General features: G+C 42.2%; 1 protein-coding gene across 2 annotated transcripts in view; it reads left to right on the top strand.

Annotated features, from left to right (window-relative positions):
• Positions 1-19,012, top strand: part of MAOB (monoamine oxidase B) — a 107,242-nt gene extending 88,230 nt beyond the window's left edge. For both annotated transcript variants that reach the window (XM_027091522.1, XM_027091521.1), the window contains exons 9-15: positions 5,011-5,107; positions 6,140-6,193; positions 8,156-8,213; positions 10,949-11,046; positions 16,269-16,380; positions 16,946-17,008; positions 18,015-19,012. In XM_027091522.1, the coding sequence (XP_026947323.1) occupies positions 5,011-5,107; positions 6,140-6,193; positions 8,156-8,213; positions 10,949-11,046; positions 16,269-16,380; positions 16,946-17,008; positions 18,015-18,167 (635 nt within the window). In that variant the 3' untranslated portion in view covers positions 18,168-19,012. The remainder of the gene's footprint in view (positions 1-5,010; positions 5,108-6,139; positions 6,194-8,155; positions 8,214-10,948; positions 11,047-16,268; positions 16,381-16,945; positions 17,009-18,014) is intronic.
• Positions 19,013-25,552: the final 6,540 nt, after the last annotated feature.

The following is a 25,552-nucleotide window of genomic DNA, read 5'->3' as shown; positions in this document are numbered from 1 at the left end:
AAATAAGGAGCTAGATTGCAGAAGGGAGAGGAAGGATGTGCTGGAGGCAAAGGGGGAAAGTTTCATATTCTTACCTTAGGGCGGTTCTTCCTGTATCTACCTCTTCCCACCACATTGCAGCCTCCTGATTCTCCCCCTTTGCAGGAAATTCTGTTTAGGACTGTTATTGGATTGGTGCATCAGTTGAACAAGTAATCTATCTTTCACAAAGGACGGTTCAGTGACCCACCATGGAGAGCTTGCTGGTGCTAAGCTTCTTCCTCTCGTGATCCAGGCCACCCGTTTTAGACAGCTGGTTGCTGGCGAGTGGATAAGGTTTAGGACCGTGGAATGGAGATTTTTTTTCTCTTAATGACTCAGAATGCCTTTATTTATGGAGAGAATCTCTAGCTTTCCATTCATATCTGCAGACCTTTATCTTAGGTCTGCAGTGTGCCAGGCAAGTTCATTGTTAGGTACTAGTATCAAAAAGAAAACCCAAGATGCAAACTATTATATATAGAATGAGTAAACAACAAGGTCCTACTGTATAGCACAAGGAACTATATTCAGTATTCTGTGACAAACCATAATGGGAAAGAATATGAAAAAGAATAGATATATATGTATAACTGAATCACTGTGCTGTATGGCAGAAATTAACCCAACATTGTAAATCAACTACACTTCAATAAAATAAATTAAAAAAAAAAAAACAGAGAAAAGCCAAGTTCTTCATCCTCAAGAAGAGGCTGGGTCTGACTCGGTCCTTATTGGTAATGAGCCTTGAGTTACACTTTAAAAAATGATTGTAGACATGAGAGCCTCTTCAAAGCATTTTCAATTTCTTTTGAGAAATTGAATGTGTTTCCTCAGCCAACCTCTACTGAGCATCTATTGTATGACAGGCGCTGTGCTAGGCATTGGGAATTCAAAGGCATGTAATCCTTGCCCAGAAAATCCAGACTTGGGAGGAAGCCAGTCTTGTAAACTGATAATTGCATTACAATGTATTGAGTACACTGTTGGTGTTACCTAGGCTACTATAGAAACACAGGGGAGGGCTCCAAGACTCACATCCAATACCATTCCTGTTACATCGATAAGCAATTCAATAACAATATTTTCAAGGATTCTATAAGGGAATGAAATCTGAGGAAGTTAACTCTTGTAAGAAGTTATTTGCTTTGCGTCAGGCTTTCAACGCCATCCCTAAAGGCACTGTGGTTAATGAGTAATACAAAAGCACAGGGAATATGAGTTAACCAGATTCAGAGGGGGTGATTTTTGCAGCCCCAAACAGCCTAGCACAGTGACTGGCACATATGAGGCACTCAGCAATCAATCAGTCAAGATTACTGTTTGTTTGTTTTATAAGTGCAGCGTGGTTTGGACTATTAAAGAGAAGGTAACTTTTTGCCTTTTGATACAGGTAGCCCTAGCCAGTTCTTGCTGGCTTGTAGAATGATTGTCCCAGGAAATGCTTTCCAGTTTCTTAAGTGTGTAATATCTTTGTGAGTTTACAAGGAGGGGCCCCCTCTTCTTTGCTGGTCTCCCACCAAATCATCCTAAGCTCAGCCACCCTCACCATCAACACCCTGCCCTCCTGGGGTCCCTGCAGGGGCAGGGGGTGCATCACAGCCACCTTAGCTTTGCCTCCCATCCCCACTTACCTGGAGAGAGCAGGCTCTTGCCAAAGCCTTATATCTTTCAGTATCCCTCGCTTTTGCTCATCTACACCATTTCTATTTTCCCTTAAATCTAAATGATTTCAACTGAAGTTTAAAATAACAGAAGCAGTACCTGCTTTTAAAAAAAAATTACAGAAGTGAACTTATTCACTATAAAACTTTCAAAAAATAAAAGTGTATGAAAAATGTCCCTCTCCAATTGCCCCTCCCCCCTTGGGGAACCACTGTTAAAAATGTAAGTTGTTTATCCTTAGAGATTTATTGTAGGCACAGGTAATATTTTCAATATATTGTACACATATATTGAAATGTATATATACTTTAAATGTATATTAAAGAATATGCATAACATTTATATGCAAATATAATTTTAAATAAATGTTATATACCTTCCCCAAACCATTTTTTAAAAAAATCATAATACACATTATACTGAAATTTGCTCTTTCCTATTAATGGTATGCCACAGACATTTCTCCACATCAGTGCATTTAAATCTACCTCATTTCAACAACTGAATAAACAGTATTTCACTGTATGGCTCTATCAAAATGTGCCCGATAGGTATGCTGATGATAGGCATTTCGATTGTTTCCAAGTTTTTGCTATTATACACTATGCTACAATAAACAGCTTCCTTCATATTGCTCTGAAGATTTGAATAGGAGCATTTCCTTTTGATAAATTTGTAAAAGTGCAATTACAATGTCAATTGACTTGGGTAGACCAGCTAATTAATATTTTTAACTTTCTGCCAATCAGTAGGGGAAAATGTCCCATTTATCTATAATTTGTAAATTTCATCATGAATAAGGCTTCAGGGCTGTGTGAAATCATTTCGTAAATTATCTATTTATCCTGTGCTTATTAATTTTTTCTGTATGTGTTGCAAATATTTTCTCCCAGTGTACCAGTTTTTTAAAATTTTTTTATGATGGTTTCATTCTCCTTTGAAATATATCTACATTTGGCTTTTCTGGACCAACAATTCTTTTCCACTGATTTTTGTCACTGGGCTCCAAACATTTTTTATAGCCCTATATTTAAAAAATTAAACATCAACTACCACTGAATGTATTTATTCCTAAATTATGTACATGGACCACTGGAAAAAAGTGTATTGTTTTTCTTATAAAATATACAAGAGTAGTCATTTTTGAAAAGCTGGAATTGAAAAATAAGAATCTCTAATATCTTTCTCCACTATCCAGATGTGCAGTCTGGGTGTGCACACCCCACTTTGGAGAACACAGATTTATATTCTCTAATCCTTTGGCAGCACTGTACTATTTTAATCCCCATAGCTTTATAATATGTTTGACATCTGGTAGGATATTCTCTCTTCATTATTTTTCCTGTAATTTTGTCCTTGGTAAATGTCAGTTATTCTTCCAGATGAATGTGATCGTCTTTTCAGAACTCCTCCTTCCACACTTCACACTCAAAAAGCTTCTCCTGAATTATTTTATTCTGAATAGTTCTCTTTGTTACCTCCCATAGGTACAATATCTTCTTTTTTCTCCTTGAGAATGTTACTTGCCACTTTGGGGGAAATTTCTTCTACTCTTTGTCTTTTCTTCCTGAGAGTTCCTTTTTGTTTGTTAGTTTGCTTCTGCTTTTGTCTTTGCTTCTTTTGTTAAAGAATTTTGTTCAATGTCTAGATGTCCTTGAATGGCCCTTCCTTTTTAAGAGTGAGGCTGAACCAGGCTAACTGGAAGTCCCATGTGCATGGGCAGAGCTCCTGAGCTTTCTACCTACAAATGATAGAACTGCTGCTGATGCCACGTGGTTTGTTCTGGCATGAACAGGACTCTTCCCTCTGCCCCTTGTTCCTTCACTTCCGCCCAGTGCACATGCATGGTGCAGAACCCAACTTTGTGCTGTGAAGGACGTGTCCAAGGAGCCCCTCCACCCAGAAAGCAGGGCCTCCATCCCAGCCAGCCTGGTGTCCTGCATGATCCCTCTGTCCAGTCCAGCAGAACCCCAAGTGACCCGTGAGCCCTTGCTCTTTTCTCTTATCACATCCTGTCCTCTTTCTTGTCTCCTTATAACAAGGTGATTCCTTAACTATTTCTGTTGTATTCTTAAATCTTCTTAAATTCTTCGACAAACTTTAAACATTTCTCCTTCCCCTATTTCAGTTTTTCTCAATGTTTTTTTAGCCCCAGTACACCTGAGGGGCGTGCAAGTACCCCTCAATCCAGTGACTGACTAGGACTATAGATGCAAAGTGGGGAGAGTCGTGGGGGGAGAGAGAGAGAAGCAAGTGCAGGTAAAAAGGCCTACAGGTGTGTCTGCTCCCACACAGGTCGGGACAGTGCATACCCTCCAAGTTATTTCTCTGTTCTTTCTTCCTCATTTTGAAACCCACTCATTGGATTTTCTATACAACATTAGTTCCCAGGTCTTCCACCATAATTTTGTTCGAACAACCTCAATTTGCAAGTAAATGATGAAGCAGGAGGAGTGGTACACTGTAATCGGATCTTATTATAACATTTCAAATTCTGCCCTGACATTTTCACCATTGCTCTGTTGTATTCTTTTGTTGAAATTACATATATTTTGTTCAGGAGGGGAATGAGAGAAGCACTTTTGTGCAGAATGAGCTGAAATTGTTTTCCAAGTTGTTCCGGAGGTCCTGTTTGAAATGAGGGTTTGGGACTCTGTGCATTTTATTTTCTTATTATCTTTTCTATATCCAGCAAAGATATCTTTTTTCTTTTTATTTATTTATTTTTATTGGCGTATAGTTGCTTTACAATGGTGTGTTAGTGTCTGCTGTACAACAAAGTGAATCAGCTATGTGTATACATATATCCCCTCCCCTTTAAGGAGGAGGGTGGAAAAGTGGAGGGACTCTGTGCATTTTAGTCATCTGGGTCCTCTCTGCCCTGTCTCTAGATAAATAAGAACTAGTTAGCATCGAATAAGTGGCTCCTCATAAAAGGTGAATGTTCAGTCCCTTCTACTTTACAGTAATAGACTAGCATTTCTTTAACACATCTTTGGTTTTATCTGATTTCCTGTGAAAGACGAAAGAGGGGCACACGTATTAACAGCAAGGAAAACAAGATTTCATTAAATGTTGGCCTGGATTAATTCATAATACCACGTTGCTGCTTTGCAGAGAGGGGCTTACCGTTTGAGTTTTTCACCAAATGTTGGCTCCTTAGCCTTCCTTTTGACATCAGCTTGGTTGGACTTTGTATATTTAGGGTATAATATCTTATTTTCAGCCTTTGGGCTTCTCAGGTTGAAAAACGTGTGCTTCGTCGTAACTGCTAAGGGTAGCTTGATAGGGTGATGAATGCCTTTTTCCATTTTGCTCTTCTCCAAGATTACTGTGGAAGCATGATTATTGAAGGAGAGGAAGCTCCAGTTGCCTACACGTTGGATGATACCAAACCTGATGGCAGCTATGCCGCCATAATAGGGTAAGGCATGCTTATGGTGGTGTGATAATCTTCCACGTTGACAACGTATTCCTATACTGTTAATAAATGTGCCCCAAACTTTGTTCAATAATTTTTTACCCAACGTCACTCTTCTCCAAATTCAGCAGTTGGAAAAATCTTATTGCTTTTTAAAAAATAATGTCTTCGAACAAATTAATATTTAGAAAGGAATTAGAATACCAGTAACATTTGAAAATTTGTTAAACTAGTTTTCTGCTTCATGTTTAATACTAGGGGTTGATATATTCTGGTAAGCTATCTTTTGTGAAAACATGATATGAAGATTTGACTTAGGGTGTTTCACTAAGAGGGCTTCTTGTGGAGGCTGTGGAGGCATCTATGGTATTTACATGGGATGCTGAGATTTTCCAGGTCCCACTAGAGAGGGACGAAGACTAGCCCAGTTCTCAGCTTGGCAGGGAAAAGCAGCACAGATGGGGATGTCATGGGCGGTGGTTACCTGGAGAAGCCAAAATTGAGATGGCTTTCAGGATCCGTATGAGTTTATTTCAGAGAGCCAAGGGTCAAAACAGGGAGATCAAAGCTAGCTGGTAAGTTGAAGGCAATCGTAGGGCTAGAAATGGAGGCGGATTCTAAAAGGCTGGGCACTAGGGAGATACCATCTTGAAGATAGAACCAAAGAGGAAGGGCTGGATGAAAATGGAAAGTCTCAGACACATCTAAGGTAGATATTTGAGGCCCAGGGCATATTCCTGTTGAGCACCAGCTATGCAGTGGGAGATGGGTCAGTCATGGTATTATCCCAGGCAAAACTTATGGCCAGTCATCTGTTTTGAGTCCCTTGAATCCCTAAAACTAGAAGGCGCCTTTTAGTGTCAGGAATGTAACCAGGAAATAGTAAAACATGGAACATAAAATTAGATAGTGTATGAATTGTTTCTTCTGGTTCACTTTTAACTTGCACACTAGGCACATGTGTAGCTATAGAAATGAGGCCAGGATGAAAGCAGCCATTGATTTCCCCTCCTTTTTCTTGTTTGTACGTTTTAGATTTATTCTTGCCCACAAAGCCAGAAAACTGACCCGTCTTACCAAAGAGGAAAGGTAGGGGAAAAAAGTACCTCTTCTCTCTTCCCTCCCTCTCTCTCCCTCCCTCACTCCTCCCTTATTTCCTCTGCCCCTCTCTCCCTTCCTGCCCACCTCTGTACTCCATCTCCCTTTCTTTCCTACTTCTTTTCTTCTTTCTACCCACTTTTAAACTTAAAGACTGCTTAATACTATGTGTATTCCCAACACAACATGTCTGTTATGTTCATTATGAGGGTCTTGTATAAAGGCACAATGCTGATAACTGAAGACCCAAGCATTCAAAATAATATTTATTGAGTTTATCGTACACAAGATACCATGCAAGGAGCTATGGAGGATACAAAAATGGATATAGCCCAGGAGCTGAAATTTTACTTGGGGAGGAGATAACCAGGTAGACAAATGACCGCATTGCAGGGCAGTCTGCAGTACATCCTGCATGAAGGATGCATAACTATTACAGATCATAAGTACAGAAGGACTAGTTTCTCTGGAGGTGGCAATTTCTTTCAGCAATTAGTATTCACCACTACCAATTATTTATCCCCACACCACCACTGATAACATATTTACCAACTAAGAGCCCCTGAATTACGTTATAGCACATTCCTATCCCTCACAACCCTGCACCCTCCCCCCGCACCATTAGCATGCTGCTTTATGACTATTGCCATCACTGTGCTTGGCCAGGGCTATGGAAGTCTGACTGACCCACTCACTAAAAAAATGTCCCGGGCTTCCCTGGTGGTGCAGTGGTTGAGAGTCCGCCTGCCGATGCAGGGGACGCGGGTTCGTGCCCCGGTCCGGGAAGATCCCACATGCCGCGGAGTGGCTGGGCCCGTGAGCCACAACTACCGAAGCCCGTGCGCCGCAACTACTGAAGCCCGCGCACCTAGAGCTCGTGCTCCACAACAAGAGAAGCCACCACAATGAGAAGCCTGCGCACAGCAACAAAGTGTAGCCCCCGCTCGACGCAACTAGAGAAAGCCCGCGCACAGCAACAAAGACCCAATGCAGCCAAAAGTAAATAAATAATTTAAAAAATACACTTAAAAAAATAAAAAATAAAATAATAATAATACTTTTGAAATCATTGGCCTAACTCTAAATCACCTGTAAGATCCCCTTTAACAATACTATTCTATAAAAATCAGAATGGAAATAAGTCTAATCTCATACCTTAACTGACTAATTATAACTTTTGGCTTACATCCAATTCCCCCATAAGACTAAATTTCTTAAGAGCTACGATTTATTGAGCATTTATTACGTATGTACCAGTTATTGAGCTGGGAACTTCATATGCTCTATATCAGTGGTTCTCAAACATAATCACCTGGAAGGTTTATGAAAACACAGTTGCTGCCACTGCTGTTTCTGAGTTAGAAGGTCTGGGATGAGGTCTGAGAATCTGCATTTCTAACAAGTTCCCGGGTGATGCAGCTGCTGTTGCTGGTCCTGAGACCACATTGTTTTACCATCATTAGTGAAAAAAATCAGGTGAGTTTGTTGATGAAACTAAAGGTCAGAGAGTTTAAGTAACCTGTTCAAGACCTCATAGCATGGAAGAGGCAGAAGCAGAATTTGAAGCTTTTCCTGCTCCACTTTGCCCATTTCCTCTTAGTGGGATGGGGAGAGAAAGGAAGGTGAGCAAGAATCATGTCTCAGTCCTCCCAGAATCTCCAGTGCTTAGGAAATTGACAGCAGGTACACAACGTTTTCTTGAATGAATGAACAAATTGCTGTGTGCCCCCAGTGATGCAGGCAGTGCATCACTTTTTCTTTAAAAACTATTTGTGACCTCACAGATTTAAGATATTGGAACTAGAACAAGGTGCCTTGTTTTGAAAAATTACAATGAAATGTCAAGTGGAAGCAATAGCTCAGAATCTTTTTGAATGATGGGAATCATAGGTACATCTTTGACTTTTTCTTCCTTTCTCATTTTCACTTATTTTTCCCCCTCTCTTCCCATAGGTTGAAGAAACTTTGTGACCTCTACGCAAAAGTTCTGGGCTCACAAGAAGCTTTGCACGTAAGGCTTCCCAACCCTTCCCTAAGGGAGAGAGATCTTGCTTTGTTGTCAGGGGGCTAGCAGGGATGGGCTTGTGCAAGAAGGGCTCTAGAGCTCATGTTTTCCCTGATCTATTCTCGGAGGAGTCTGCACCAGAGTTGGTAAACTTATGAGTTGTCCCAGAGAGTATGGGCCCTGGCTGTGCTAGTGGCAGCTTAGGCACCTTGCAACACTGATGTGTTTTAGGTGGTGCTACCCTTGTCCCTGAGTTCAGAGCTCTTCCTGTAGCAGGGAAGACATGCTGATTGGCTCAAGGTGAGCCCTGTCAGCTGAGTTTCCTAGACATCTTGGCAGGTAGCCTGAGGAAGCTGTGATCTTCAAATTCAAAGTAGTTCCCCTCCCCACTGGGTGGTTAAAGGTGGGATGGGATGGGTAGGGAGGCAGTGCGGTAGGGGCATTTGGTGATAGTCAAAGGGCCCAAAGGGCCCATAACCATTAGCCATAACGACCTCCTTCATCAATATTTAAAACAATGAACCGACATTCTCGTTCCATTCACAACTGCTGGGTTTTTAATGTTTTGACACAGATTACGTCACCTTTTGAAAGCTATTATTAAATCCAGTTATCCGTGCAGCACTTGAAGACAATGGAAAAGGATGTACAAATGAGCAGTTAAAGCACGAGAAAATCTAATAAAGGGGCTAAGAATGTTTAACTTGTTAAGCCTCTTAAATCCAGATCTCTGCAGTGCACGCCTTGACCTAGTTGAACAGCTACATGGCTTCATCTTATTCCTCAGACACTTACTTTGCTCAGCTTTGCAGTGGCTTTCCTCCTCCTAGTCAAGTTGTTGTGGCTTTTGAATTTGTCATTTTTGTTCATCCTTTTAAAGCAAGAGTTACTTGTTATAGGTGAAACACACGCTCTTGAAGGTTTGGGGGATTCCTCCTCAGTAAATGAACAAGAATGATGAATTGACTGGTTTGGAGAGAAACATAATAATAATGAAGAATGTGTTTTGTTTCATTTTTTTGCTTTCACACACCATTTAACAAGTTTAAATATAAGCATAGCCTCTGGGCGCAAGTGTAATATGAGTGAGGTGGCAAGACCCAAAGTATATACACATTAAAAATTAATCCTACCACAGCTGCTAAAATTGACTGGTCTTTCTGTTTAAATATTCGGTTCAAGATATTTCTCCCTGGTAGATACTCAAGCTTTTTTGAAGTTATGTTCTGAGACACCCTCAGGCTGAGGCAGTGCAGAGCTGAGGATTCTCCGACAACCTGTGAGATGGTTGTTCAGGGAAAACCCCAGTGGGAGGGGAAAGAAGTTGTGCTCAATTTCCCAAAAAGTTGATTATTTTTAATATGGGAAAGTCTCTTTTCCTAAGAAGAATGTGGATGATTAATTGCTGGTGATAAAAATGAGGTGGTCCTGGGAATTCCTGGCTGTCCAGTGGTTAGGACTCCGAGCTCTCACTGCTGAGGGGCTGGGTTCGATCCCTGGTAGGGGAACTAAGATCTCACAAGCCACAAGTCGTGGCCAAAAAAAAAAAACAAGTTGGTCATGCTGTTGTTTGCTCTTGGCACAGAGATGGGCACTTGCTTTGGTGTCTGTCCTGGGAGCAAGGAAAGGTGAAAGATGAAGTCCAACCTTTCTTCTGATCAGCTGGCTGGAGACAGCCAGAGAAGGGTGCTCATGAGATGGAAGAGGGCCGGGCCTGAGGCATCAGAGCAACTTACACCCCTCAGACAGGGCCTCGTGCTTTGTAAATAGGATTCGTTACAAATGACTATCCGAAGTCCCATGTGTGACTGCAAATTTTTAAAACAAAACATCTTTTCCAAATCTATTTTTATGCTCACATTTTTCTCTTAAGACTTGCCGTGTTGATTTTATCTTTTCAAAATAATACCTGGGCTTCCCTGATGGCGCAGTGGTTGAGAGTCTGCCTGCCGATGCAGGGGACGCGGGTTCGTGCCGCGGTCCGGGAGGATCCCACATGCCACGGAGTGGCTGGGCCCGTGAGCCATGGCCACCGAGCCTGCGTGTCCGGAGCCTGTACTCTGCAACGGGAGAGGCCACAACAGTGAGAGGCCCGCGTACCACAAAATAATAATAATAATAATAATGATAACACATGTTTAGTTATTGTAGTAAAGAGCTTGAACTTTGCAAAATCTCAGCTAATGTTTTGCCTGTTCATGGCAAAAACATATTTTTCAGACCGATAGCTGCCTGCATCGCCATCAACAGAAGTGCCTACGTCCCATGAAAACATTAATCTGTCTGTTCTAGCTTCTCTCAACGAAGTTGACTTGCATGAAAAAAATGAATCTGGTCATTCTTTTTCCTTAACAGGCATGCTTTTCTACTTTTTTCATCCTCCTTACTCCAGTAAGCATAAATCCCTTTTTAAACTTGTCTTGAAACCATTAGGCACTAAAAACTTCTTAACATGTAAGGCCAGTTTAAACATAGAGCTAGACAATTGCAGCTTATGAACAGTACCGGGGACATGAATGAACCAAGTGAGAAAACTTTCTAAGTCAGAATTTCTTAGAAGTCTATTACCAAGGACATTTACCTGCCCAAAGTCCTATCTCTAAAAACATCGGGATAATAAGGCTCTATTTCAGACAGATACTGGTTGTCCAATAGGAAGCCTACTGGACTGTGTTTGATTTATTCGAGACTAGATTGCTTCCTTTGAGTCTCCTTTGAGTTTTTGTCACTCTGCCTTGCAGCCGGTGCACTATGAAGAGAAGAACTGGTGTGAGGAGCAGTACTCCGGGGGCTGCTACACGACCTACTTCCCCCCAGGGATCCTGACTCAGTACGGAAGGTAGAGTAAAAGTGGGCTCAGTTCTAACTGAAACTCCCTGAATCTGAGTCCATAACTCTAAGAAGGTTCGTGGAGCTCTTCTCCGCTGTTCCTTGTAAATGCTGGAAAAAAAATCCCCAAATCCCCAATTTCCTTTGGATCTCGTGAATCTCACTAATGAAGTCATTATAATTCTGCATCATGGTGGTGCCCTTGACTCTTAATTCCTCTGAAGGAGCAATCCCAATCAATAGAACCAAAGAAGGTGGCAGCATAAGAATAGGAATTTAGATAGAGGGTTCACTTATATTGTCAGAAGAAGTGTCTTTATACTGAGTTTAGGGCTCAGTGGAACTTCCTCAATGGGCACTGTATAAGTGCCAACATGGGTACAGCATTATAAAAGCAAATTGTGTTCTAGACTGGGGGTAAAGGGACTTGGGTTCCACCCCCTGATCCTACCAATAACCAACTTTGTCATCCTGGACGGGTCACTTCTCCTCTCTGGACCTCACTTTCCTTAGCAGGTGTATGAGAAAGCGCAAGATGGCATACAGTAGACAAGAATCAGTATGTTAACAGGAGCATAAGTTATTTTTCACATCTTCATTGAGATATAATTCACATACCATACAATTCACCCATTCGAAGTGTATAATTCAATGGCTTGTAGCATTTACAGTGTTGTGCAGCCAGGTATGACTCTTTGGTGTTTAGTTCATTGTATTCGATGACAACGACCAGGTATGAATTAGTAATATAGTAGTAATTATTATGACCATCGAAGTAATACTAAACGAAGTAATCATTTAATGCCAAGAGCTCAATCTAAACAAAATAGGAAATGTAGAGTGATGAGTAAAAGGCTGAGTATGCAACAAAAAAAGGGTATTAGTAAATGTAAATGGCTAATCAATCTGTTTGTGAAAACCAGTCAAAGAAGGATTAAAACCTGCTTGTGGGCTTCCCTGGTGGCGCAGCGGTTGAGAGTCCGCCTGCCGATGCAGGGGACACGGGTTCGTGCCCCGGTCCGGGAAGATCCCACATGCCGCAGAGCGGCTGGGCCCGTGAGCCATGGTCGCTGGGCCTGTGCGTCCGGAGCCTGTGCTCCGCAATGGGAGAGGCCACAACAGTGAGAGGCCTGCGTACCGTAAAAAAAAAAAAAACCTGCTTGTGAGAGGATACATAATGGCTTTGGTGAGCACTTTCCTCATCTTCCTGAAGATGGTAAAATATCATCTATGAGATCATTCAGAGGGTGCCACCTGATTAGCTACTGGTCATTAAGTTAATTTTTGGATGATTGTAGAATATGTCAGTAGTAATTGTTTCATTCAGCACTTATTGGCTAAGTGCCAACTATTGGCCAAACACTCTGCTGAAAACTTCAATATATAGGCAGACCTCGAAGATATTGTGAGTTCGGTTCCAGACTACCGCAATAAAGCGAGTCACACAAAATTATTTTCTTTTTGGTTGCCCAGCGTGTACAAAAGTTATGTTTACATTATACTGTAGTCTATTGAGTGTGCAAGAGCATTATGTCTAAAAAAATGTACATATCTTAATTAAAAAATACTTTGTTGCTAAGAAATGCTAAGCATCATCTGACAATGCCGGGTTGCCACAGACCTTCAATTCATGGGAAAAAAAATGCAATATTTGCAAAGCGCAATAAAGCAAAGCACAACGAAACAAAGTTTGCCTGTACCAAGATAAGCCCTCCCTGCTGTAAAGGAGCTGACGGTGTTAGGAGCTAGGGTAGGGATGGGGAGAGGAGAGAATATCAAACATTGACTCAAACATACTATGGTAAGTACTCTAAGAATAGAGGGGCATAAAAATGCTATGGGGGCCCAGGGAGGGATGGGCTAGCCTTACCTAGAGAAAGCTGAGAAGGCTTCATAATACACATACCACCTGAGAATTGTAGAAGGCAGAGAAAAGGCTATTGGGGAATGTATTCTAGGCAGACGGAACCATTTGAGCAAACGCTTCCTATAGGAATCTAACAAGTTCATGGAATGTCTGGGGAAAAGTTACACGGCTGGGCCCTATGGGTGATTTTGAGGATAGAATAGAGAGTAAGAAAGGCAGATAGGATCCTTTGCTTCATAGAACACATTTAGGAATACAAAACTTAACCTCTCAACAGAGAAAGACCATCAGTTTTGTGATGTGATTAGATTTCTGACCACGGAGTGGCTAGTTTCATGCTCAATCCCATAAGGAGTGTCAGGAAAATGCCTTTGGAGTGATGGGGTCAGTGGGGGGCGGGGCGGGGGGGGAAGGACACTCACCTGCACTAGCCTGACCCTGACCACATGAAAGAAGCAAGATAAACCCCATCATATCAGGCATTTGTGGTGACATGGCAGCACCCTCCTTCATCTTTATTCCTTCTCAGGGCCATGTTTCAGGCTTCATGTGACTAGCTTCAATCTGTAGGATGGAAACTGAAGCAGAGCATATCTTAGTGACATACCTCTCAATCCAAGCAAGGACAACTGGCCTGCAGGGATTCCCTTGACCTTTGGGGTCCATGACATTTGGGATACTGCAAGGAATTTTATCTTCATGGCCTAGAAATTACACAGTAAATGTTCTGCTTCCAAATGGAAGACAGAGGACAGAATTGACAGTACAACCCTAGTAAAAAAATAAACTCACATTTCTTAAGGTTTTTTACTTTAAGAAATGTGTGTTGATTTCTTAGACTGAAATATTGGGTTGGGTTTTTCTGTAAGATGTTATGAAAACCCGAATGAACTTTTTGGCCAACCCAACACTTTAGTGATTAAGTAGTGGTAAAGTACATAAGGAAGTATACGTGGAAATATCCTATAGTGTCTATTCCCTCACCTGCACGAGAAACGGCAGGGATTTTTCTTCCCCAGTTTTGGGGCTTTCTTTTTCCCCAAAGGAAGAAGATTTCCACGTGACAAGTGGAGGGAAGATATCTTTGCCTGTTTGAAATAAATTCTTGGTTTTTACATTTTTATATTCCAGTAGTCGGCATGATTAATTCTCTAAGCCTTTATTCTCTCTTCTAATATTTAATTGTAGGATTTGGCCAGGCCTCCCAGAGGTTCCCAATTTGGGTTCCGTCTGTTTGAAAACAGTGATTCATGCGGTGAAAGCAGCACTGTTTAATGAACGTGGAAAAAGCAAAATTACCTTCTCTTGCCGAGAACCCTTCCCGAATACGCTTAGGCTCTCCAGCCCATGCTGGCTGTGAATAATTCCAGATTATGCTGTGTATTATTATCGGCATTCTAGTATTCTATAGTATCTTCTATTCTCCTCCCCTCTTTTTGCTTGATGGCAACAATAAGGGTAGGCGAAGGAAAACCCACCAATTCAAGCCAACTCATTTGGTTTTCTGTAAAAGGCCCAGTGGTATACAGTGTTGACTAAGACAGAGCCTGGATGTTAGCTCTGGACATCCACATCCATTATCTGTAATATAATGGAAACCTGGAATAGGATGAATAATGACATGTTGATGGTGCTTCCCTTATGGTATTTTTGTCAGGGTAACAACAAACTGCCCCTTGTAGAAACTAAGTGCTGTGACACTCTGTCCTTTTGTGTAGCATATGGGCACTCTTTGTTAACTAGTGATGATGATGATACACCAGGAAAAGTATATAACATAAAGACGGAGACTTTGACATCTGGTCGACCTAGTTCAAATCCTAGCTCTGCAATTTTCTAGCAAGTGGGTCTTGGCAAGTCAGCACACATTTCTCTAAGCCTCAGTTTCCTCATGTGTAAAATGGGATAATTGTAGCTATGCCATGGAGTTCTTTAAAAAGATTAAAAAAATAATTCAATAGAGGGAGGATGTATAACCAAGTGGTTAAGACTGTGGGCTCTGGAGTCAGATGACCTGGATTCAAATACCGGTTCTGCTACTTACTAGCTATGACCTAGTGTAAATTACTTTGTCTTTGTTGCTGGTTAGATTCCTCAGCAAAGCAGACTCTGAAGCAAAGATGAGCATATAGGATATGTACTAGGGAGAGCCTAGGCATCAACATCTGTGGAAGGCAGAGGAAGGAAGCAGGAGCGGACAGAGAGAGAAGTTGGGTTTCTCCCAGTGAAGTTCCAGTGAAGACCTCAGCTGATCCTTCAGGGAGCTCTAGGACTAAGATGGCCCTTCAGAAATGTCCCAAGTTGGGGCGAGGGGTCAGGTTTTTATAGCCCTGTGGTGATCAGTCACTGGATGCAATTGCTACTGGAAGGAGGCATGACCTTGAACCAGGCAATTTTCTTTAGTGGAGGCAGTTGCCAAAGAGGGCTGACATCAGAAGGCCATCTTCCTGCAGCACTTCCAGCACCTGGGAATAAGTCCTTCATGGTTTTTTTGTTTTTACTATATGATTCCATTTATATAAAATACTAGAAAATGCAAACTAATCTATAGAGACAGAAAGCAGATCGGTGGTCGACTGGGGAGGGGGGCCTGGAATGGGCCAAGAGCAGGGAAGAACAGCAAGGTCCTTCATTTTTGAAGGGGGGTCTAGGCAGGGCACCACAGTGTCCACTACAGCCTCTGTACCTCCATATTCTCACCTGCAAAATGGGGATTATAATCGTACTGACCTCATATGGTTGTGGTAAAGATTACTGCACTTAGAAGAGTGTTTGGCGCCCCCCAAAATGTTAACTGTTATAATTTAATGCAGTAAAACTCTTCACACTGGTAGAGCTAAGTGCTCAAGGAATGGTGGTTTTGGAGCCGTAGTCATACTCACAGAGTTGTTAAATGTTACTAATAGAAAAGGTTTTAAAAATTATTGGATCATGCCCCTTAGGGGATGGGGAAGCCAGAGCTCAGTGAGAGGAAGTGATTTGCCAAGTTCATTGGTGGAATGACCAGGCGGGAAACTGGGGGCACGTGTCCCCTCGCTCAAAGTTGGTGAACCAGCTATCCATGACTGGGCATATACAGTCCCTCACTTTACGTATGTGAAGCAAATACTTATTTTACCTCCATTGATGTCAGTCCCTTTACCTGTAAGCTCTTGGTGCGGGAGTGAACTTTGGCTTTTATTTCTTTTCATCTGTGACAAAGATCATGTAAGAACTGGAGGAACTCATGAACGTTATTCCAAAATTGCCAATGGACTTCCTGACATTTAGAGTCTGAGGAAACGGACCAGCCTTGGTCTTTGTGGGAAGGCTCTCCTCTGGCTCTCTGAGACTGACCACTTTTATCTCTTTGCTTTGCTTTCAAGGGTTCTACGCCAGCCAGTGGGCAGGATTTACTTCGCAGGCACGGAGACTGCTGCACACTGGAGTGGCTACATGGAGGGGGCTGTGGAGGCCGGGGAGAGAGCAGCCCGAGAGGTAAGGCCTGGGGTCATGGGCTGTGGGGAAGGAAGCAACTCACGGGCCTGACAAACAGGTTAAATATGTCTGAGACCCTGGAAGCCAATTCCCTGTGAACCCCCATCTGAAGGACAGTGAAACACCTTTTTAACAGTAGTCACAGGTGAAATGAACACCTTAACCCAAAAGTAACAATGAGTCCAAGGTAAAAAGAGTCCATGGGGCAAAAGATCACCATGGCTATACTTGAGAGATAACCTAGGTCTAATATTATAGAACCAAACATGTTTACACTAGGATTCAGAATTCATTTATATATTTTCCGACAGTTCCTCTCATCTCATCCCTATTAAGGCGTGTTCACGGCTATTAAAATTGATGGTGAGTCTAATGGTTGGACCTTCTTATGCTGTAGATCGAAGACCTTTTGGATCTTTTCAAAGGTTCAATGGACTACACTGGCTTTTACCCTGGTGTTTTTGATGGATATCCCAAAAGACATCGTTAGTCCTTTATTTAAAGAGTAGATTAGGAGAAAGATGGTGTCATTTTTGTTATTCACCAAGATGCGCTTTCTTTTCAGATCCTGCATGCCATGGGAAAGATCCCAGAGGATGAAATCTGGCAGCCCGAACCAGAGTCTGTGGTAGGTTATATTTCATATCATGAATTTAAATCTTAAAAACAATTACTTATGAATAGAGCACACTTGTATATATTCACAGACCTTCCCCTAAGTGATTCAACCCATGAATGTTTAAAGAGATGCCACGGGTTAGGGCAGAGGTGAGGGATTTAGAAGAACTTTGATAAAATTGCAGCTGCCACATGCCTTGCAGATTATTAGGAAAAAATAAATTATTTTTTGGTCGGATGAGACATTACTCGGAGAGTTCTAGACTTATTAAGAACTCAATAAATGTCTGTTGAATAAATCTCTAACCTGGTGATGGGGGGAGGAAATGAAAGGAAGATATGTCAGTATCCCCTGTCTGGGGACAAAGGAGTGGAATGAAATGGAGCAGATTTAGGTTAAAAATGCATTTTCAATATACCTATCATTTTCTAAAAAAACCCCAGGAAATTTTCCTGACTGGAAGGAAGTATACACATCATAGAGGACAAGGGTCCAAAAGGTCAAAGGTATTCGTCTGTCAAGTGTAAGGTTAAAAACAGTAGCCTGGCCACTCCGAAGTCATTGTCTTAGTGCTTCTGTCAGAGATGGGACTGAGGACTGAGTGGACCACAGGTGTATCCACTCAGCAAATATTTATTGTGCACTTGCTTTGCATCAGCCGCTGGGATAATGATACAGCAGTGCTTTCAGAGCTCAACATGTGGTGGGGAGAACAGATGATAACAAAAAAGCCCACGTGCCATGAAGATGACACGCTGAGAATGTAAAAAGAAGGGGTCATCTTAGTTTGGGGACACTGGAAAGGCTCCCGAAGGAAGTGAGATATAAACTGAGACTTGAAGTTAGTGGTCAGAATTAGTTAAGTAAAGGGCCCAGTGGGGAACGGGGAATGAATGTTCTGAACAAAGGGAATGTGGTGTTTCATGGCCTAGAGGTTGGCAAGTGTGAGTCATGTTCGGAGAACTGGAAGAAATACAGACTTTCTGTACTGACACCAAATATTCTCTGAACCCAGGATGTCCCTGCGAAGCCCATTACCACCACCTTCCTGGAGAGACATTTGCCCTCCGTGCCCGGCCTGCTGAGGCTGATTGGATTGACCACCATCTTGTCAGCAACTGCTCTTGGCTACCTGGCCCACAAAAGGGGGCTACTTGTGCGGGTCTAAAGAGAGGGCATCTGTAACCACACCCTCTTCTGCTTCTATTTGGTGTGTGGGTTTGGGGAAGGAGTTGTAACAAAGTTCCATGAAGACACAAAGAATGTAGAGTGAAGTGGAGAGCATGACGATAAGTCAGACTTCGACCACAGGAAAACACAATATCTCTTTCTCCATTTTGATTCCTGTGTATTGTCTAGTACCTAGCTTAGCACTCTGTCTCACCCATTTCCAAGTTCACCGGTCTCAGAATCTTTACAGTAGTTAAACAGGCTTGTTAAAGGTCCTTGCTATCCTACAGTATACATTGCCCAGGCACAAAAAACTAGCTTTTTCCTACCTCTGTGGCTTTGTGCTTGTCCTTCCTCTTACCTGTAAGGTCCACATCTTCCAAGATCTCTGCATTTGTCCTTAGAATCCTGTACTGTTACAGCTGGAAGAACTTAGACACCACCTTGTCCTTACTTGCTGTTTTAGAGTTGAGCAAACTGAAGTCAGGAGCGGTGGGACTTAATTGCCCAAGGCCCACAATAAGCCACTGATATTTTGTTGACTAGAACACAGGTCCATTGCTTTATCCCATTTCCCAGGATGAATTTCCCGATCACCCTCTCTACTCCCTGCCATGGTCGCTGATCGTGTCCCCCTTGTGTGGGTTTACTCTGTACTAAGTTGTTTTGTGCTACTCAGTATATTTCCTTAAGTTTTATTGTCTTCTGCAGTGTGTCTTCAGCTCATTTTAATTTTTTTGAGGGTAGAAGTCTTGTCTTTTCTTCCTCTTGTATCCTCCCTTGTATCTGGATACGAAGGTTAATACACATTTGGGTAATTAAAAATAAAGTTGATTGACCAGATGTCTGTTGCCTTTTCTTTTTGGGTAATGACTTTCAAGGGTTTTGACAAATCAAATCAAGATCCAGTATTAGGTATATAATTGTGGCTTAAAAGCATTGAGTCAAAATTTCCTTGAAGCTCAGATGATGCGTGCATTTGGATTGTGTGATCCATCATGGGTGGTGTCTATGTGAGCAGGTGGTAAATGATTTATAATGATATCATAAGGATGCTAAAAGACAGCTCCTTGCTTCCACCCCCTCTGCCCCCGAAAAAAGGCTGTCAAAATAATTGACATGTTAATAAGTAAGATGCTTTAACTATTAAGACAATTATAATATTTCAGTTGACCTTTCATATTCCTTATCAGTGCAAAGCTTTTTACTAGGTACACTCATTAATTTAAAACCATAGTTCCACAGTCCATTAAATCTTATTTGAACTACTTTTTAAATGAGATCATCATTTCAAAGTATTCATACCTCTCAACTCCCAAGATCAGTTTTTATCAGGATATATATATATATTTTTTAACATCTTTATTGGAGTATAATTGCTTTACATTGTTGTGTTAGTTTCTGCTGTATAACAAAGTGAATCAGCTATATGTATACATATATCCCCATATCTCTTCCCTCTTGCGTCTCCCTCTCTCCCACCCTTCTTATCCCACCCCTCTAGGTGGTCACAAAGCACCGAGCTGATCTCCCTGTGCTATGTGGCTGCTTCCCACTAGCTATCTATTTTACATTTGGTAGTGTATATATGTCCATGCCACTCTCTCACTTCGTCCCAGCTTACCCTTCCCCCTCCCCGTGTCCTCAATTCCATTCTCTATGTCTGCGTCTTTATTCCTGTCCTGCCCCTAGATTCATCAGAACCTTTTTTTTTTTTAGATTCCATATATATGTGTTAGCATACGGTATTTGTTTTTCTCTTTCTGACTTACTTCACTCTGTATGACAGTCTCTAGGTCCATGCACCTCACTACAAATAACTGTTTCGTTTCTTTTTATGGCTGAGTAACATTCCATTGTATATATGTGCCACATCTTTATCAGGATGTATTTTAAATCCATAAATGACCATTCTCACGTGCTGCTTTAGAAAATGAAGGTTGTTTTTCTTAGCATAAATGAAATTTAAGAAATCTCCCAGGATTAATCAATACTAGTATAGTTTCCAATTTTTACAGTGACATTTAGATTCATGAATTTGTAGGAACTTTAGTGACTAAATGAGGAGATTAAAGAACCCACTAAGACTTCTGTAACCATTTTGGTTTGGGGATCTGTCTAGAAATATAATGTATTTGGCCTAGGAGTGTCTTCTTGAGCATGCTCCCCTCGGAAGTACTCCCGCCCACCCTGAGAGTCGTCATACTACTAACTCCAGCACATACATTAAGAAAGAGTCAAATAAGGAATTCCCTTCTCCAGGAATCTCCTGGACCACTCATCCTCCAGCTGGGCCAGTGGAGAATGCTCAGTGTTCTCCCAGTGTTACGTGCCTAGACCTCTTGTCCTGCACTTACCCTATGATATTGCAATTGCGCCGTCTTGTTAAATTACGTGATTTGAGGTGCCAAGTTACATTCGATATTAGTTACCAAGGTAAATCCTGAGGTAGACAAAAATGGGAAACTTTAAATGAAAGACCTAAAAACCAGTTTCTTGTCTGATGAAACCCCTCACCAGTTTTGAGTGTATGAAAAGAGTGGGGAGGGTTTTAAAAAAATTTTTATTTAAATATATTTGATTTACAGTGTTGTGTTAGTTTCAGACGTACGGCAAAGCGATTCCGTTATACATATATATATTCTTTTTTTACATTCTCTTCCATTATAGGTTATTACAAGATATTGAGTGTATGTCAAATCTAAAAAATGATACAAATGAACCATTTTACAAAACAGAAATAGACTCACAGACGTAGAACACAAACTTATGGTTACTAAAGGGGAAAGGGGGGAGGGATAAATTAGGAGTTTGGAATTAAAATATACACAGTACTATATATAAAGTAGAGAACCAATAAGGACTTACTGTATAGCACAGGGAGGGGGTTTTGAAGGGGTAGACTCGTGAAGAAGTCTCTTTAGACAGAGCTGCCGTGCTTTGAGTCCAACCCACCCCAAAAGGGAGGGCCAGGGTTTTACTTCTCTTCCGAAGTCTTATGAGAGGGGCTTCAAGGAGACGCCTTCGAGAGCTTGAGACACCCCAGAGGAATCTAAAGCCTTGGCTTCTGTTCAAGATGCTTCTGACTTGAGAGTGAGGGAATGCTACTAAGACTGCCAGAAAACAGAAGCTGAACGGAGATCAAAATTGACTAACCAGACAATCCTACATTACCTGCTCTTTTTAAAAACCATGTGTCTGTGCCGTCTTTTGCAGAGAGCTAATTTTCACTTTTCTTCATACTCATTTTCAAAGTTTCAACTGCCTTTTTGACTATATTTTAGTTGAGGTAGCTCTAATAACTGGTTGGATCTGGTTCTCTCTTGGGTAGGTGATGAGTCTCAAGCAGTGATTCTCAGCTGAGGGTACACATCAGAATTACTGGGGTGCTTTGGAAAGACTCACATGTCTAAGCTTTACATGGAGAGTTTAATTTAGCAGGTTGGGAAGAAGACAAGTTTCTTCATAGATCTACTCTGTGAAGGTCTTAGCCAAGGGCTAAGAATCACAGGTTCAAAGGTACAATAGGGCTTGGGCATATGGAGTTGAGCTTTTCTCAGAGGCCTGCTGCTCTGTCTCCGTCCTCTGTTATATCGATGTGAAAAGAAGATGCTTATAAGATACTTGGAATAAAAGGAAACAGTGGGACTTCCCTGGTGGCACAATGGTTAAGACTCCATGCTCCCAATGCAGGGGGCCCATGTTCGATCCCTGCTTAGAGAACTAGATCCCACACGCGTGCTGCAACTAAGAGTTCACATGCCACAACTAAGGAGCCCTCAAGCCGCAACCTGGAGCCCGTCTGCCACAACTAAGGAGCCTGCCTGCTGCAACTAAGACCCAGCGCAAGCAAATAAATAAATAATAAATATTAAAAAGAAAAGGAAACAGTGTTCCTCTATGAAAGTTAAGCATTAATTTGACATGTTAAAGAGTGAGACATGTTCCCTGGATCATAAGAACTGCTTGACTGGGAATTCCCTGGCGGTCCAGTGGTTAGGACTCCAAGCTTTCACTGCCGAGGACACGGGTTCAATCCCTGGTAGAGGAACTAAGATCCTAAGAAACCACAAGCTGCGCGGCATGGCCAAAACCAAAAAACAAAAACTGCTTGACCAGAGAAAGGCTATCTTGATTGGAAGGCATGGTTGTCTTAGGCTGGGTCCTCCCCCAAAACTAGAACCTCAAACAAGGGCTTTTATGCAGATAGTTCACTTTTGGAAGTGATTTCAGGGAGCAGAGTGGGATTAGGAAGAGAGTGAAACCGGGCAGGAGGGAAAGCCAGTCCAAGGGTGAGTTATTGAATTGGTCACTGCTGTGGGCTACTGGGGCTCAGTGCGGCCAGGGACCCTCTGAGGAGCTATGCAGAATGTACCTTAGAAGAGATCACCTGAGGGAACCAAAGAAGGGTGTATTTATCTCCCACTGGCTTAAGTTTTCCTTGAACTGTTAACTCCCTTCCAGTTTTGTCCATGTATCAGAATGGCCAGTGAAGAAGGTGCTAGCAGTAACTTGCACATCTGGTTGCTGGCTGCTGCAGCAATGGCTGGAGTGAAAAAATAGGCTGGGATGTGGTGATGCCCAAGAGATGTCCTATATATAAGGCCCAGTATACAACTTAAAAGACGAGTTAAAAGAAACACAATATGTTTTTGTTTGTTTGTTTGGTTTGGTTTGGTCCAAGGGAAAGATTCTGAATCTTGGGCGGGGGGGAAACATCTGTTTATATGACACTCATATGGATACTTTAGTTTTAAAAGAATACATCCCAATTTGAGATCTTCAAGGCTGCATGACGGGGTGGGGGGCAGTGTCAATCCCATCTACTGATAAGGTCCCAGGCAAGAAAGAGATCGACGAAACACTGAGTGTTTGCCATGCCTGTGGTCTCCTTTTAAAAAAGTGGTCAGAAGTGGACCTTTGCATACCAGGCACCTGTTTTTGTGATCCTACTACACTGGCCGCAACCGATTGGACTAGGGTTGATTTCCTGAGTCAAAGATAGAACTCTATGAGTAGCCAGTGGCCCATGAATTGGCCTGGCCCAAAGTCTTTCTGTGGCAGTGGTGAAGATGAAGTGGACACAAGGAGGGGGCAGACTAAGGCACAGGAATGGGGTAACGATGGCCGATCCTGAGGGAGTGACAGTAGAGTGGCTGCTGTGTCACTTGACCTATTGATGCATCTCACAGCAATGACCAATGTTCCAGGACATCAAAAGACTTGACTGAACCCCAGTGGCCTGATCTCCCCTACTTCTTCACTTCCTCTAGTTTTTCTCTGGAAACTGAGTGTATTTAACAGAGATGTCTTACCTCTGCCAACATTCATCTCCCTCCTATCTGCTTCCTCTTGAACTTCAACTTCTGCGTGTCCCCAACAACCTGGTCCTCTGTCACTGTACACCTTTTAGGATCTTGTCTCCTGGACAATCTGTTAGGATCCCTTAACTTCCATCTTAACCTCGGCTCCAAGCTAAGAAGGACAAGTTCTCATTTCCACAATAAATTACATCTTGTAACCAAAGAGAATAGTCTAGAATGCTGTGTACTCTAGGAGAATGTATAGGCGACTTGGTGTGATGTGGTGGTGGGTTTGTTGTTTGTTTCCTGTTAGTTTGTCTTTTAAGTGCTGAGGAAGACTCATCTGAGTTGAGAATTCTCCTGGGCGTTGATCTTAATGACATCTCAGCCTGTGGACACTAGAAACCAAGCTCCTGTATTAGAAATAGCTGATCTAATCAGACCCTGCACTTAGCCTGGGCTGCTACTTTCTGATGTGATTGTTCTTGGCATTTCTGCTGAGATCACGCAATGAGTCACTGACAAGTCATACACAACTCCGGCAGAAAGACATTCCAGCCTCTGGCCTCCATCCATGATCACCTTGACCTCTTCTTTCACCTTTCTTTACATCTCTAATCCTCCACCATTCCTTCCGTAAGCATTCTGGTTCAGTTTATTCTCCTTGAAAATCCATTTCCCTGCAAGGCAAAATGCTGAGTGGCACTGAGCTTTTGTTCTTGAGTTTGACATATCTGTTTTACCTCTAGGCCATTTCATTGTATTATAGTTTCTTTTCCCTAACCCGCTGTCAAAAATCTTTTTAATACCAGAATCTTCCCTGGGTTTTAGAAAATCAAGCAGAAAGTCCTGGAGTTATGTGGGAACAGTGAGAAGGAGACCACCAGCTGTTTCAGAAAAGACTTAGAGCTGGCCTGGGCCCTAAGCCCCTCATCCCCATGGTTGATCCCTCCTTTCTGGTCTCGTGTTGTCCTCTACCTGCCCTTCTCCTCTTCTGCTGTTTGACCTCCAGTGCTGTCAAGTGCTCAGGCCCTTAGTCCACTGGTGAAGCCTGGGTTTGGATAAATATAACTCTTTCTGGAGCTCGAAACTCAGTGATAATGTTGGCCCTTTGGACTATGCATCCCTATATTTTGGAAGCACTCCGAGGACAAAATTTGTCTTCAAAATAATGTCCTCTAAAAGTTGCTTGGAGGGAGTTCCCTGGTGGTCTAGTGGTTAGGATTCGATGCTTTCACTGCCATGGCCCAGGTTCAATCCCTGGTTGGGGAACTGAGATCCTGCAAGCCATGTGGTGTGGCCAAAATAAAATTAAATAAATAAATGAATACATAAATAAATTAAAAACTGCTTGGAATGTTAAAACCAGGAAATACGTATGTGTCTTTCAGAAATGTAAGAGCCTCCCTGCCAACTCCCTGAATCCTTGAGCTTCCTTTGTTTTAGGTGCCCAATGCCACAGGCGCTACTTAAGCAAAGGACAGTGTAGGCAATGAAACCCGGCATAGAAAGGAGCAGTATAAGGACAAGGTTCACAGAGGGAGCTCTAGGCATTACTGGTCGTTCCCCAACGGCCATCTCTTTTTGAGCCACAAGTTAGGACAGAAGGTTGGGTATTAGACTTAAGCAATATTCATCCTTCCACTTCCTTCCTAGTAGAATCTTGATTTTGTTTAGCTATTCACCCACCACTATGCCTCAGGGTAACTAGGCTGGCCACATCCTCAGTCCTAAAAGATGGGCACTGGTTAGTCTAAGCTGATCGTGGTGGGCCTGTTTCCTTTGTCAATGGTTACCTTAAGCCTGGGTATGTTACGTAATTCTGGCTAAGGGCAAAAAAGAAGTCTTCTTGGGGAATGGGGGGTGGGGGGGCTGGAGCTTCTGGAAAAGAGTCTGTCACTCTTAAAAACAGACCCATGAAAGAAAAAGTCCCATCCCATCCTTTCTCTGGACATCATAAGTGTCTGGATGTGACACTTGTAATGGCTGCAGCCATCTAACTTTCAAGCTAAGGATGAGGCCCATACACAGAAAAGGTCAGGGCCAAAAGAGTCACAAAAAAACCGAGTTGTGGTCCTGA

Source organism: Aethalodelphis obliquidens, unplaced genomic scaffold, assembly GCF_003676395.1.
Source record: "Aethalodelphis obliquidens isolate GAN/ISIS:26980383/991018 unplaced genomic scaffold, ASM367639v1 scaffold71, whole genome shotgun sequence".
In the NCBI taxonomy this organism is placed as follows: domain Eukaryota; kingdom Metazoa; phylum Chordata; class Mammalia; order Artiodactyla; family Delphinidae; genus Aethalodelphis; species Aethalodelphis obliquidens.
The sequence above is the reverse complement of the archived record's forward strand: the minus strand, read 5'-3'. Positions and strand labels throughout refer to the sequence as shown.